This window comes from Eleutherodactylus coqui, chromosome 8 (assembly GCF_035609145.1).
Source record: "Eleutherodactylus coqui strain aEleCoq1 chromosome 8, aEleCoq1.hap1, whole genome shotgun sequence".
Lineage (NCBI taxonomy): Eukaryota > Metazoa > Chordata > Amphibia > Anura > Eleutherodactylidae > Eleutherodactylus > Eleutherodactylus coqui.
Genome location: NC_089844.1, coordinates 68,373,579 through 68,389,519, shown reverse-complemented (window position 1 = coordinate 68,389,519; position 15,941 = coordinate 68,373,579). Strand labels below are relative to the sequence as shown.

The following is a 15,941-nucleotide window of genomic DNA, read 5'->3' as shown; positions in this document are numbered from 1 at the left end:
GAAATGCCGGGACTTTTACTATTGATGACCTATCTTCCTCATAGGTCATCCATAGTTGATCAGTGGCAGTTCACCGCTAAGGCTTCCCAGAGCACTGTCAGTGTGGATAGTGCTGGAAGCAGATAGCACTGTTTGTAGTGCAGCAGCCCGTTTAATGCTGTTGGTACAGCTCCCATTGAATTCAATGGGAGATGTGCCTGTAGTACCAAACCGGACTACTGCAATGTTAACAGGGAAACCTACTTCCAGGGTTCTATGCAATTACAGGGGAACAGCTGATCATCAGGGATTCCGAGTGACGGACCACTCGCCGATAACTATTGATGACCTATCCTGAGGATACAGAACATGAAGAGATTTTTCAGAACTCAAATATTGGTAACCTATTCTCAGAATAAGTCATCAATATCAGATTAATGGAGCACTTACTCTTTCACCCCAACTGATCAGCTGTTAATTTCAATGGGACTGAAGCCTTCTATTAGACTTGTGGCTTTGACGACTGATGCAGATGTTCGGCCCTGCGGCACTTACAGTGGGCCGGAGAATCAATTGATTGTCAGGGATCTTGAGTGGTCGACCCAGGATAATCAACTATTGATGACCTACCCTGAAGATATATCATCAACAGTAAATGTCCATAATACTCCTTTACGATAGCTGTGCTTAGGAGTGGGGCCATCACTTATCCGTTATTGATGACTTATCCCAAGAATAGATAATCAGTATCTGAGGCCTGGAAAACACCTTTAATGAAGCATCTGTTAAAAAACAAAGAAATAGGCTATACTAGTAGCAGACAGTCCTACTGGTCCAAAATTGCTTCCATTCATATATAAATACTGGGATATAGCTGCAAAAACATGGAACTGGTCAATAGGTGGTGCATCACTTAAACTCTTGGCATGCTCAGACCGCTGGAAGATATCAAGGCATGTTTACCCTTTCCAATCCACTGTCTGATGTCTTCCTACATTCTGATTGAAGCTTGTACACCTCCAATGTCAGAAGACGTCCGACAGGGTATTCTTACTGTCTATTGCCAGCCATGCTGCTGTGGGAGCGTCTCTGGCATACAAACACTGGCTTTAGCCAGCAGATGGCACCATTGTATAACAGCCAAAAGAGCAAGCCTTTTAGGAAACCCTGAATCCAAAATTGGATTGGAAAGGGTTAAAAGTTGTAAATTTGTAGCATCGCGAGCTCCATAGGTTAAAGACACTTAGCAATTGTAGATATGAATTTTTCATAGGAAAGTTATTGTCAGGGTTTGAACCTGGAAACTCCCATGCTCCAAGCATCATCTCTCCCTACTGAGCTGTTCAGCTCCCCTGCCTAAATCTTGTCTAGTTCTTGCTCCTGCAACCAAGCTCTGGATTAGCTGCACCCCGCACTGATTAGCCACACTATTTAAGCCTGTCCCTGTCCCTCTCTCAGTGTGTGGTTATTGAGCTCCCAGCCTATAATCAAGCTCCTCTCCTTTCTGCTTCTGCAGTCAGCAGTCAGTCCGAGTACATGGTGACTCTGGCAAAGGACAAGCGAGAAGACGCAGGGCATAGGAGCTTGATTACAGGCTGGAAGCTCCATACCATGCACTGAGGGAGGGACAGGGACAGATTTAAATAGTGCGGCTAATTAATGCGGGGTGGAGCTAATCCGAAGCTGGGTTGCAGAAGCAAGAACTGAACAAATTTTAGGCAGGGAAGCTGTCCAGCAGGCTGAAGAGCTCAACAGAGAGAGATGCAACCTGGACCACAGGAGTTCCCAGATTCAAACCCTGACAGCTGTTTTTCTAGGTCTCTTTCTAGTGAGGAAGCAACTAAAGATTTAATATTTGAATTACATTCCCTAAGTGGAAAGAATCATGTATAAAACATGGGTTGAATGGAGATGCTTTAAGATAAATTACAGAATAGTGTACTGTAGCAGTGGAGGGATATATGGGGTTTTGTAACACTCACGAATAGTAAAAGTATTTGTAACTCAATATATACAATAATAACATCTGTCAGTCACTGAAAGAAGAGTTTTCAAACTTATACTTCTATTCCATATACACAGTAGTGATGCCTCACCTCGAACTTCGCCTTGATGTTATACAGATTTTCTTGTGCATTCACAATATTTTGTGTGTCATTTTCTAGGATCAGTGAAGACAAAGGCTGAAGATCCTGCTCCAGTTCTTGTAGCCTGCTATTAGCCTAAAAAAATAATGATCTAATAATCATCCTCGGAATTTCTGAAATTACATTGCCTCATCTCTTAAATGAATTGCCGAATCTGTAAAAATTTTCTATGTCAGCATTTCTGTTATAGACAATTTTCTGAATATGGAACCATACACGAAGCCCTCATATAAGGCAATGGAGATCTGTATTAAAAGGGTATTCTAGTCTAGGCTTTTCATAGCCCAGATGGGAAACTGCTGCTATAGTTGCTGGCCACATGGACAGGGAACTACCAAAACAGCCATACTGTTTGTGTAGCCTCCATTGAAGTGAATGGGAGCTACGGAAACAACATAACATGTCCTACAGTAGCACAGTGGAGAGAAAAAGTCTCTCAGATTTTCCACTTTAAAGAGATCGCAGCTTGGGAAACAGACTCAGGGGCCAAATTCCAGTCATTTTGGACACCTTGGGTTGGTTATAGTGAAGACAAAGTAAACCCAAATATGAATCATTGTATCTAATATGTATTAGAACAATTCTTGTTTCTTTTAGTAATGTGCACTTCAGTTCCTCCCACCCTCTCCCTACCCCAATACACCCATACCCTACATCCCTACTTCCTTCCCTCCCCCCTCCCATCTCTTTGAGTTGCTTTCTATTTCAATGGTGCTAGGTTGCACTAGGTAGGAAGACAACATTTTAATTGTATCTTAGGTATGTCAAACAGTTTCTGCAATAATTTCTCCAACTGGACATAAGGGTTTCTTTTCCTTTTTTGTTATTCATGTGCTGCAATTAAGCCGCAAGGACCTGCGTGTCCACTTATGTAGACGGTTTCCCAGGGAGGGGGGTTACCCTCTATGTACCTTTTTCAATAAAAAGAGTTTGTTCACAAAAAAAAATTTGAGTTCAGAAACAGCACTATGCTGAAGCGCTGTTTCTGATAGGTGGTCGAAAACAGAGGGCTGGGTTTTCTTATTTCAGCCATGAGAAGTTGAGATGCGAACACCCCTTTAAAGTATTAATCTATTATAGTCTTCTTGCCTTTTGCAGGAAACATGAGTCCATAACAGAAAGTTTGCCCATTAGCACAGTGCCGGCAAAGTATATTCTTGCAACTTATTAGTATAATTCAAATAATAAAATAATTAGAAACATATACGATCAAATTCCTTACTTTTACTTCACTGGAAGCCAAAAGTGACGGGATTACCAAATAGTCTAATTTGAGCAAAATGTTTGTGAGTTTTCTTCATTATCCACTGCTCTTGCACATTTTTAAAAAATGGGAAGGGCTTGATAGGAAGGGGCCAGGCCACCAGCGACTTGCCAAATTTAGTATGTTCCCTTTGCACAAAAGGGGAAAAGCCGTCAGTCTTCAGGCCACAGGCGGAGAATGACCAGTGCAGCCCGCCACCATGACTCCAGCTCCCAGACAAACTTCAAGGCATAGTTATTTGGAAATGCTGCAGTGTTTTCAGACTAAAACAATTATGGGGGAAACATGCAATCCTGTCTCAGGCAGCATGGACCTGATGAAAGAATCCCTTAAGGGTCGAGTTTAGGTTTGCTGCAACTATGTTTAATGTGTAAGTGTTAATACCAGGGGTTACATTTGCAGGTATTAGAGAAGTGGAACATAGTTACTGATCTCAGACTGTAGACTGAGAACTTCCAGTAATGTTTTTTTTGGTCATGCCTTTAAGGTGGTTGGAGAAACGAGAGTCACAGCCACTTGATCTTTTGGATTGCAGCTCCCCCAGAAAGAGGGATGGTAATGATTGGGATTGATGACTCTATGCAGTCAATTAAAGGCCGGCAGTAAACAAAATATATATCCACGTACATACCACATCCATGTATCAGTCTGTATGGACAGACATATGTCAGTAAACCTTTCAGCAATCTACTGTATGTGTATTGAAGCCAGAGAACATATGTCTTATGTACCTTGCCAAATGGTAGTTAGATGGTATCAGAGGAATTTTCCAGGACATTCATGATTAAAAAAATGGGTTTTGTACCATAGACAGGATAAGTCATAAATATCAGATAGATGTGCGTACCACCTCTCAGACCAATACCTATGCCAAGGCAGAGAGTCATAGTAACAGGCTAACATAGTATGTTAGGCTGAATGAAGACAATGTCCATCTAGTTCAGCCTGTTGATCCAGAGGAAGGCAAGGTATGTTACTATGTTAGAGACACATGCATATGTTTGGGCACTTTTCAGTTCATTATTAGAGATGAGCGAACGTGTTCGTCCGAACTTGATATCCGTGCGGATATTAGGGTGTTCGGGATGTTCGTTATTCGTAACGAACACCATGCGGTGTTCGGGTTACTTTCACTTCCTTCCCTGAGACGTTAGCGCGCTTTTCTGGCCAATTGAAAGACAGGGAAGGCATTACAACTTCCTCCTGTGTTGTTCCAGCCCTATACCACCCCCCTGCTGTGAGTGGCTGGCGAAATCAGGTGTCCGCCGAATATAAAAGTCGGCCCCTCCCACGGCTCGCCTCAGATGCCTTGTGAGTTAGATGAGGGACAGTGCTGTTTGTACCGGAGCTGCTGTAGGGAAAGAATTTGTAGTTAGTGTAGGCTTCAAGACCCCCAAAGGTCCTTATTAGGGCCACTGATAGCTGTGTGTTGGCTGCTGTTAGCAGTGGCAATTTTTTTTTCTTCTCAAAATCGGCTCTGCAGAGCGTTGCACCCGGCATTAGGGACAGAAGTGTTGCATAGGCAGGGAGAGTGTTAGGAGTGAGTGTAGCCTTCAAGAACCTCAACGGTCCTTTCTAGGGCCATATTTAACCGTGTGCAGTACTTTGCTGGCTGCTGTTAGCTGTGCTGCATATTTTTTTTCTTCTCAAAATCGCCTCTGCAGAGCATTGCACCCTCCATTGATACTGCAGGGAAAGAATTGTGTAGGCAGGGCCACAACACAGTTATTATTCATTGAATATACGCAGTGCGGCCTTTTGCTTGTAAAACAAGTGAAAAAAATTATATTTGACCTGCCTCTGTCCGTCCTAAGGGCTGTGGACACGTGTCGGCTGCGTGTGCAACGTTTAAAAATCAGACGCACCCAGCTACGTTTTACTCCTGGCTTCGCCATTTGCTTTCCTTAATTTGGAAAAAAAATACCTGCTCTGCCAGAGTTATAATAACTCTGCTACCCTCAAGTTCTGTGCCACATTAGCAGGGCCACAGCACAGTTATTAAACTTCTCATGTTCATTGAATATACGCAGTGCTGCCTTTTGGTGGAAAAAAACTGAAAATAATTCTATTTGTCCTGCCTCTGTCCGTCCTAAGGGCGGTGGACACGTGTCGGCTGCGTGTGCAACGTTTAAAAATCAGACGCACCCAGCTACGGTTTACTGCTGGCTTCGCCATTTGCTTTCCTTAATTGGGAAAAAAAATACCTGCTCTGCCAGAGTTAATAACTCTGCTACCCTCACGTTCTGTGACACATTAGCAGGGCCAGAGCACAGTTATTAAACTTAGATTATTCATTCACTAGAGGCAGTGGGGCCTTTCGTTTTAAAAAAAGGGAAAAAATTATATTTGGCCTGCAGTCTTGCGCCAATTTAGTTCCTGCCTGTGAAATCAAATCACTGGTAATACAGCATGCTGAGGGGTAGGCCTAGAGGACGTGGACGCGGCCGAGGACGCGGAGGGCCAAGTCAGGGTGTGGGCACAGGCCGAGCTCCTGATCCAGGTGTGTCGCAGCCGACTGCTGCGCGATTAGGAGAGAGGCACGTTTCTGGCGTCCCCACATTCATCGCCCAATTAATGGGTCCACGCGGGAGACGGTTATTAGAAAATGAGCAGTGTGAGCAGGTCCTGTCCTGGATGGCAGAAAGTGCTTCGAGCAACCTATCGTCAACACGCAGTTCTGCGCCGTCCACTGCTGCAAATCCGAATCCTCTGTCTGCTGCTCCTCCTTCCTCCCAGCCTCCTCACTCCACTACAATGACACCTGCTCAGGAGCGGGAACACTTCCAGGAACTGTTCTCGGGCCCCTGCTTAGATTGGGCAGCAGCGGTTCCTCTCCCACCAGAGGAGTTTATCGTCACTGATGCCCAACCATTCGAAAGTTCCCGGGGTCCGGGGGAAGAGGCTGGGGACTTCCGCTAACTGTCTCAACAACTTTCTGTGGGTGAGGAGGACGATGACGATCAGACACAGTTGTCTTGCAGTGAGGTAGTAGTAAGGGCAGTAAGTCCGAGGGAGCAGCGCACAGAGGATTCGGAGGAAGAGCAGCAGGACGATGAGGTGACTGACCCCACCTGGTGTGCAACGCTTACTCAGGAGGACAGGTCTTCAGAGGGGGAGTCAAGGGCATCAGCAGGGCAGGTTGCAAGAGGCAGTGCGGTGGCCAGGGGTAGAGGCAGGGCCAGACCGAATAATCCACCAACTGTTTCCCAAAGCGCCCCCTCGCGCCATGCCACCCTGCAGAGGCCGAGGTGCTCTAAGGTCTGGCAGTTTTTCACAGAGACGCCTGACGACCGACGAACAGTGGTGTGCAACCTTTGTCGCGCAAAGCTCAGCCGGGGAGCCAACACCAACAGCCTCACCACCACCACCATGCGCAGACATATGATGGCCAAGCACCCCACAAGGTGGGACGAAGGCCGTTCAGCGCCTCCGGTTTGCACCCCTGCCTCTCCCCCTGTGCCCCAACCTGCCACTGAGATGCAACCCCCCTCTCAGGACACAGGCACTACCGCCTCATGGCCTGCACCCACACCCTCATCTCCGCTGTCCTCGGCCCCATCCAGCAGTGTAGTTCAGCGCACCGTCCAGCCGTCGCTTGCGCAACTGTTGGAGCGCAAGCGCAAGTACGCCGCCACGCACCCGCACGCTCAAACGTTAACCGTCCGCATAGCAAAATTCATCAGCCTTGAGATGCTGCCGTATAGGGTTGTGGAAACGGAGTCCTTCAAAAGTATCATGGAGGCGGCGACCCCGCGCTACTCAGTTCCCAGTCGCCACTACTTTTCCCGATGTGCCGTCCCAGCCCTGCACGACCACGTCTCCCGCAACATTGTACGCGCCCTCACCTACGCGCTTACTGCCACGGTCCACTTAACAACGGACACGTGGACAAGCACAGGCGGGCAGGGCCACTACATCTCCCTGACGGCACATTGGGTGAATTTAGTGGAGGCTGGGACAGAGTCAGAGCCTGGGACCGCTCACGTCCTACCCACCCCCAGAATTGTGGGCCCCAGCTCGGTGCTGGTATCTGTGGAGGTGTATGCTTCCTCCACTAAAGCACCCTCCTCCTCCTCCTCCTCCTCTGTCTCGCAATCAAGATGTGTTAGCAGCAGCATGTCGCCAGCAGTCGGTGTCGCGCGGTGTGGCAGCACAGCGGTGGGCAAGCGTCAGCAGGCCGTGCTGAAACTACTCAGCTTAGGCGATAAGAGGCACACGGCCCACGAACTGCTGCAGGGTCTGACACAGCAGACCGACCGCTGGCTTGCGCCGCTGAGCCTCCAACCGGGCATGGTCGTGTGTGACAACGGCCGTAACCTGGTGGCGGCTCTGCAGCTCGGCAGCCTCATGCACGTGCCATGCCTGGCCCACGTCTTTAATTTGGTGGTTCAGCGCTTTCTGAAAAGCTACCCACGCTTGTCAGACCTGCTCGTAAAGGCGCGCCGGCTCTGCGCACATTTCCGCAAGTCCCACACGGACGCTGCCACCCTGCGCACCCTGCAACATCACTTTAAGCTGCCAGTGCACCGACTGCTGTGCGACGTGCCCACACGGTGGAACTCTACGCTCCACATGTTGGCCAGGCTCTATGAACAGCGTAGAGCTATAGTCGAATACCAACTCCAACATGGGCGGCGCAGTGGGAGTCAGCCTCCTCAATTCCTTTCAGAAGAGTGGGCCTGGTTGGCAGACATCTGCCATGTCCTTGGTAATTTTGAGGAGTCTACCCAGGTGGTGAGCGGCGATGCTACAATCATTAGCGTCACCATTCCTCTGCTATGCATCTTGAGAAATTCCCTGCAAAGCATAAAGGCAGCTGCTTTGCGCTCGGAAACGGGGGCGGGGGAAGACAGTATGCCGCTGGATAGTCAGGGCACCCTTCTGTCTATTTCTCAGCGCGTACAGGAGGAGGAGGAGCATGAGGAGGATGAGGAGGAGGGGGAAGAGACAGCTTGGCCCGCTGCTGACGGTACATCGGCTGATTGCCTGTCATCCTTTCAGCATGTATGGCCTGAGGAGGAGGAGGAGGATCCTGAAAGTGATCTTCCTAGTGAAGACAGCCATGTGTTGCGTACTGGTACCCTGGCACACATGGCTGACTTCATGTTAGGATGCCTTTCTCGTGACCCTCGCGTTGCACGCATTCTGGCCACAACGGATTACTGGGTGTACACACTGCTCGACCCACGCTATAAGGAGAACCTTCCCACTCTCATTCCCGAAGAGGAAAGGGGTTCGAGAGTGTTGCTATACCACAGGACCCTTGCGGACAAGCTGATGGTAAAATTCCCAGCCGACAGCGCTAGTGGCAGAAGGCGCAGTACCGAGGGCAAGGTAGCAGGGGAGGTGCGGAGATCGAGCAGCATGTACATCCCAGGCAGTGCAACAGTCTTTAAGGGCCTGGACAGCTTTATGGCTCCCCACCAAGACTGTGTCACCGCTCCCCAGTCAAGGCTGAGTCGGCGGGAGCACTGTAAAAGGATGGTGAGGGAGTACATAGCCGATCGCACGACTGTCCTCCGTGACGCCTCTGCCACCTACAACTACTGGGTGTCGAAGCTGGACACATGGCCTGAACTAGCGCTGTATGCCCTGGAGGTGCTTGCTTGTCCTGCGGCTAGCGTCTTGTCGGAGAGGGTGTTTAGTGCGGCTGGGGGAATCATCACAGATAAGCGTACCCGCCTGTCAACCGACAGTGCCGACAGGCTAACACTCATCAAGATGAACAAAGGCTGGTTTTCGCCAGACTTCTCTTCTCCACCAGCGGACAGCAGCGATACGTAAGCAATACGTAGGCTGCACCCGCGGATGGAAGCTACGTTCTCTCTCACCATCCAAAACGGGGACATTTCTGCTTCATCAATCTGTGTCTAATATTCCTCCTCCTCCTCCTGCTCCTCCTCCTGAAACCTCACGTAATCACGCTGAACGGGCAATTTTTCTTAGGGCCACAAGGCTCACTCAAATAATTTTTCTAAACAATTTTTAAAAGTTTCAATGCGCTTAAAAGCGTTGGAACTGTAACTTGAACCAATTTTTCGTTACACTGGGCTGCCTCCAGGCCTAGTTACCACTTAAGCCACATTAACCAAAGCGATTAATGGGTTTCACCTGCCCTCTTGGCTGGCCATGGCCAATTTTTGGGATGTACATTAGTACTGTTGATACAGCAATTTTTGTGGGCCCTCGCCTACAGTGTAATCAAATTAATTTTTAGCCCACCTGCATTCCAGCTGACGTTACCTCAGCTGTGTTGGGCAATGCAATGGGATATATTTATGTACCGCCGGTGGCTTCCTGGCACCCACCCATGCTGTGGGTCCACAGGGAGTTTAACCTACATGTGTCCACTTCTAAAGAACCCCAGTCTGACTGGGGCATGCAGTGTGGGCCGAAGCCCACCTGTATTACGCACGGCATTACTACCTCAGCTGTGTTGGGCAATGCAATGGGATATTTTTGTGTACCGCCGGTGGGTTCCAGGGAGCCACCCATGCTGTAGGTGCACACGGAGTGTAACCTACATGTGTCCACTTGTAAAGAACCCCAGTCTGACTGGGGCATGCAGTGTGGGCCGAAGCCCACCTGTATTACGCACGACATTACTACCTCAGCTGTGTTGGGCAATGCAATGGGATATTTTTGTGTACCGCCGGTGGGTTCCAGGGAGCCACCCATGCTGTAGGTGCACACGGAGTTTAACCTACATGTGTCCACTTCTAAAGAACCCCAGTCTGACTGGGGCATGCAGTGTGGGCCGAAGCCCACCTGTATTACGCACGACATTACTACCTCAGCTGTGTTGGGCAATGCAATGGGATATTTTTGTGTACCGCCGGTGGGTTCCAGGGAGCCACCCATGCTGTCGGTCGACAGGGACTTCACAATAGGGAGTTGTACCTGCCTGTGTCTATGAATTAAAAAGCCCGGTCTAACTGGGGCATGCAGACACCTGGACAGAATGAATAGTGTGTGGCACATAGGTTCCCCATTGCTATGCCCACGTGTGCAGCTCCTGATGGCGGTGGCACAGGATTCTATTTCTCATTGCTTCTGTACAGCATTGTGGGCTATCGCCCCGCCCGTTTTAAAGAGGGTCGCTGCCTAGCCATGCCAACCTCTGCAGTGTGTGCCTGTGGTTCCTCCTCATGGCAGACGCACTTCTAAATAGACATGAGGGTGGTGTGGCATGAGGGCAGCTGAAGGCTGCGCAGGGACACTTTGGTGTGCGCTGTGGGGGGGAGGGGGGGCGGTTGGGCAGCATGTAACCCAGTAGAAGTGGCAGTGGAGTGTCATGCAGGCGGTGATTGTGCTTTGTTGGAGGTAGTGTGGTGCTTAGCAAAGGTATGCCATGCTAATGATGGCTTTTCAGAAGTAAAAGTTGTTGGGAGGGGGGGGGGCCCACTCTTGCCGCTATTGTGGCTTAATAGTGGGACCTGTGAACTTGAGATGCAGCCCAACATGTAGCCCCTCGCCTGCCCTATCCGTTGCTGTGTCGTTCCCATCACTTTCTTGAATTGCCCAGATTTTCACCCATGAAAACCTTAGCGAGCATCGGCGAAATACAAAAATGTTCTGGTCGCCCATTGACTTCAATGGGGTTCGTTATTTGAAACGAACCCTCGAACATCGCGGGAAGTTCGTTTCGAATAACGAACACCCGAACATTTTGGTGTTCGCTCATCTCATTATCTACAAGGATGTAGTTTCTAGTGGCTGGTTCACCACGCTGGAAAGGAGTTGGGGAACTTCTGTTCTGGAGATAGATGTGGGTCTCTCATCTGACCTTTTTGGTATATTCTATAGATATGCCAAACATGGTGAACGTAGCAGTCTTCCTCTAAAATACCACAAACTTTGCCTATAACTAAGTATGGATTCCAGTTAATGGGGACACACAAGAAAATAATCAATAGAGGACTTTATATAATGTAAACTCCATATTCTGTGTTCTACTCATACCGATCTTAGCTGATCTTTAATTGTTCTCCATTGGTGCTTGGAAGAGTTTATTTGATTGACATGTTGTCTCAAGGTTGACCATAGGTTTATTATCTCAGCCTTTTCCTTATTTAAATTCGCCATTATCTTCTCCACCTTTTGCACGTGTGTGTTCTTCAGAATAGTGTTCCTGTTCATCTGTAAGCCATAGAAGGTTGCATTGATTTAATGGTAATGGAGATTTATGCTTTCAGCTTCACTTGATCATGTTCTTATATAAAATAGATAAGTCTCATATGAATAACATTTATCATTATAAATCTCCTTCAGATGTACCAGAATTTTACAATTATGTCATTTATATTCATTTCTGCAAACGATTTAGATTGTATCAAAGTGAGTTTTGTATATACAGTTCATATAGAGGTTTATGTAGACTAATTACTGCACTTTCGCACTGAAATACTTTTGACTCTGCACACTTGCAGTTTGGTGCCAATTCCCAAGTAGCATCAGATTGGTCTTCTAAATGCCACCGAGTAAAAACAAATTAAAGTATCAAAAAGTTTTACAAGGATCTTTTGCAAATATGCTAGATTTTTATAGTTTCTGACTATATCACCTTCAAAGGGTCACTCCAGTAAAATTTATTTTTATTCATATATATACATACTATGTTTCCCCGAAAATAAGGCAGTGTCTTATATTAATTTTTGTTCAAAAAGGTTTAACTTTTTTACATGTATAGCTGCCTGGACACTATTTAAATTGACTTTTTTAATTAACTGTTAGCAGGGCTTCATTTTGGAGCATCCTCAAAAAGCCTAAAAAATCATTTTGCATCCTCAAAAATTCTGGAAAATCATGCTATGTCTTATTTTCAGGGAAACAGTGTATATGCGTTGACAAGTATTTACTGTAACTTGTTTAGATATTCCTTTTTATCTGAAAGTCTTCTCTTCAGATGGGTCATGTGATTCTCAAAGAGTTACTATTTCAGTCACCAGTATTGCAGTATGATGAAACTGCATGGACTGTACCATACAAGCTCTTCAGAAGAGGGTACAGAAACTTCTATCACAGTTACTGATGATGATTAGAGGCTCCTGTTGCACAGCTATAGTAAAGGAGTTGGCAGTTTGTGACTGTACCCTTATGGGGGGACTTTCATAAAATCTTTTATGCCAGTTTTTGGTGTAAAAAAATTTGCACATTTTTGTGCAACTGGGAATTTTGTTCAAAAGGTTTGCACTTTTTTGCTGTCTGCTTCACCATCCGCCACTTCTTTAAAAGGGGCATGGCTACTCAGGATAGGAGTGCCCACCCCAGGCTAACACATTTGTGTATAATGTATATCCAAAACTAGCATACATTATACCAGGAATGAACAGTAGATCAGATCAGGTGTACATTTCTGCGTAGATGTACGGAGAAGCTGAGATGCACCTAATACCTGAAGAGCCGTGCACCTCTGTATGTATTAGGCTCATCGTGCACAATGGGAAATATTATTAAGACCAGCGTTTTAAATGTCAGTCTTAATAATTTTCCCCCATGGAGGGTGATGATGATCACACTGTCCTCCCTGTATCACATGTCCTTTCTGCATCACTTGACCAGCTATGACTGGACTTGTGATGCTGTGCTGATATATCCTGGGATTGCTACATAGATAACGTAGAGGAAAAGAAAGCCGGGACAAATCTTAAAACCAAGATGATGTTTGATAAATATCAGACAGGAGGCAGCACTGCATGGAAGTGAATGTAATGGTCCCCTGAAAATAAGCCCTACCCCAATAATAAGTCCTAGCCTTATTTTAGAGGGGTGGTGTGTGTGTGTGTGGAATATAACCCCCCACCCAAAAATAAGCCCTACACTAGCTACACTAGATTAAAAAAATATACTCACCTTGTCGCTGGCGTCTGTGTCTCTTGCGCTGGTCTCTAGCGCTGTGGCAGGCTGCAGCCCTCGACACTGACAGGATTCTCTTCTGGTGATGAGGCTTTGAATACCCTAATTCCGGTAAGAGAGTGCTGTGATTTGATCAAGTGCAAGCCTATCAAAGCCGGCGCTCGATCATTCACAGCCATTCAGTGAATGACATCACTGAATGGCTGTGATTGGTTCATTGAGCGCCGGTTCTGATTGGCTGGCGCTCGATCCAATCACAGTGCTTACCGGAGGCGGGGTATTCAAAGCCCCGTTACCAAGAGAAGAGAATCCTGTCAGCAGAGTGAGGACCAGCGCAAGGGATACAGACGACGGCGGCTGGGTAAGTATAAGACATCCCCTGAAAAAAGGACACTGTGCCTTTTTTTAGGCAAAAATTAATATAGGACAGCGTCTTATTTACAGGGAAACACAGTAGTAGACGTCCAGGGTGTGAAAGGCAATTAGTTGCACTGGTGGAAAATTGTATTTTTGCTGGAGTGGCCCTTTAATGGAGTTTCTCTTTACAGTGAGGAAAAGTATAGACTGATATCAAATATATGCTACATGGAAGAATTTCAATCTGTATCTATAAAGCCATTTACATCCTCACCATTCTTATTATGTTCAAACTATTTTGTCCCATATCCTGGACGGAGAGCAGTTCATCCAGCATGTTCTGAGTCTGTGTGTCTGCCATCTCCAGCGTAGCCGTGGTTGCTTCATCTGGCTTTGGTGTAAATACTTCTTTTAGGTGTTGGATGTGGGAATCCAGCTTAATTCAGTAATAAGACATCATTTTGTTAGGTATATAAACAGTGTTGCTAACTGAGAATGTTCAGCATGGCGCACATTAAAGGAATCGTGTGGTATTTTTTGAGAAACAGTGCTACTCTTATTCGTGGGCTATGCCTGGCATTCCAACTTAGCCTCATTCAGTTCAACTAGATTGATCCATCGCTACGCGAACATAAAATGTTTGGAAAAATGGTTGTAAATGTTTTAAGGACCCTCGAGCCGAGGATTCAGCTTGAATTATTTGCCCTCCACTTCTTGGTCTTCCACATTTTGGGGACATGGCAACAGTCAATTAGTGTATATTACATGTCGGTATATTATACCCCATAGTATAGTATAGTATATGTTACTGCAGAATCCCCAGTATATTTGGTGTATTCTGCAGTAATATCTTGCATGTCTGGTATACTCTACAGATTGGATCTACTACAGAGAGAGAATATAGTCACTGAGCTATAGACCACAATATACCTGCATGTAGCAGAGCTGAGTGTTTTTACCTGCGTGTAGCAGAGCTGGGTGTATATACCTAAATGTAGCAGAGCTAAGTGTTTTTACCTGCACGTAGCAAAGCTACGTGTATAAAGTTGCATGTAGTAGAGCTGAGTGTATATACCTGTGTGTAGCAGAGCTGGGTATATATCTCTGTGTGTAGCAAAGCTAGGTGTATATAGCAGCATTTAGCGGAGCTGAGTGTATATACCTGCATGTAGCAGAGCTGAGTGAATTTACCTGTGCGTAGTAGAGCTTAGTGTATATACCTGCACATAGCAGAACAGAGTGTATTTACCTGCGCATAGCAGAGCTGAGTGTATATACTTGCGTGTAGCAGACCTGAGTGTATATACCTGCATGTAGCAAAGTCGAGTGTATTTACCTGTGTGTAGCAGAGCTGAGTGTATATACCTGCATGTAGCAGAGCTCTCTCTCTTTCCCCTCTCCCTCTCCCTCCCCCTCGGCGCCCGCTCGCGTCCCGCACTTGCTTAGCAACACTTCACTCTCCCTAGTGCCGCTGGACTTAACATAGCAACTTTGATCTTGCCCGGCAGATCACTCGATATATCAAACTTAAATTTTATAATTTTACGGTGGTGGTGAGGATGTCATTAATCTAATGACACCAAAATCATCCACAAAAGATTAGGCAGAGGGGTCAAAGTGTGGTGCAAAAAAAAAGCCTGTAGGCTTCTTATATTAGATTAGGATTAGAGATGAGCGAACGTGTTCGTCCGAGCTTTATATTCGTGCGAATATTAGGGTGTTCGGGATGTTCGTTATTCGTAACGAACACCATGCGTTGTTCGGGTTACTTTCACTTCCTTCCCTGAGACGTTAGCGCGCTTTTCTGGCCAATTGAAAGACAGGGAAGGCATTACAACTTCCCCCTGCGTCGTTCAAGCCCTATACCACCCCCTGCAGTGAGTGGCTGGGGAGATCAGGTGTCCGCCGAATATAAAAGTCGGCCCCTCCCGCGGCTCACCTCAGATGCCGTGTGAGTTAGATGAGGGACAGTGCTGTTTGTACCGGAGCTGCTGTAGGGAAAGAATTGGTAGTTAGTGTAGGCTTCAAGACCCCCAAAGGTCCTTATTAGGGCCACTGATAGCTGTGTGTTGGCTGCTGTTAGCAGTGGCAATTTTTTTTTCTTCTCAAAATCGCCTCTGCAGAGCGTTGCACCCGGCATTAGGGACAGAAGTGCTGCATAGGCAGGGAGAGTGTTAGGAGTGAGTGTAGCCTTTAAGAACCTCAACGGTCCTTTCTAGGGCCATATTTAACCGTGCGCAGTACTGTGCTGGCTGCTGTTAGCTGTGCTGCATTTTTTTTTTCTTCTCAAAATCGCCTCTGCAGAGCATTGCACCCTCCATTGATACTGCAGGGAAAGA

General features: G+C 46.8%; 1 protein-coding gene across 3 annotated transcripts in view; it reads right to left on the bottom strand.

Moving 5' to 3' along the window:
- The window catches only part of CCDC141 (coiled-coil domain containing 141), a 179,725-nt gene that overhangs the window by 57,820 nt on the left and 105,964 nt on the right, over positions 1 to 15,941 (bottom strand). For all 3 annotated transcript variants that reach the window (XM_066575765.1, XM_066575767.1, XM_066575768.1), the window contains exons 12-14: positions 13,877 to 14,038; positions 11,353 to 11,529; positions 2,076 to 2,201 (exon numbers count right to left, since the gene is read on the bottom strand). In XM_066575765.1, the coding sequence (XP_066431862.1) occupies positions 2,076 to 2,201; positions 11,353 to 11,529; positions 13,877 to 14,038 (465 nt within the window). The remainder of the gene's footprint in view (positions 1 to 2,075; positions 2,202 to 11,352; positions 11,530 to 13,876; positions 14,039 to 15,941) is intronic.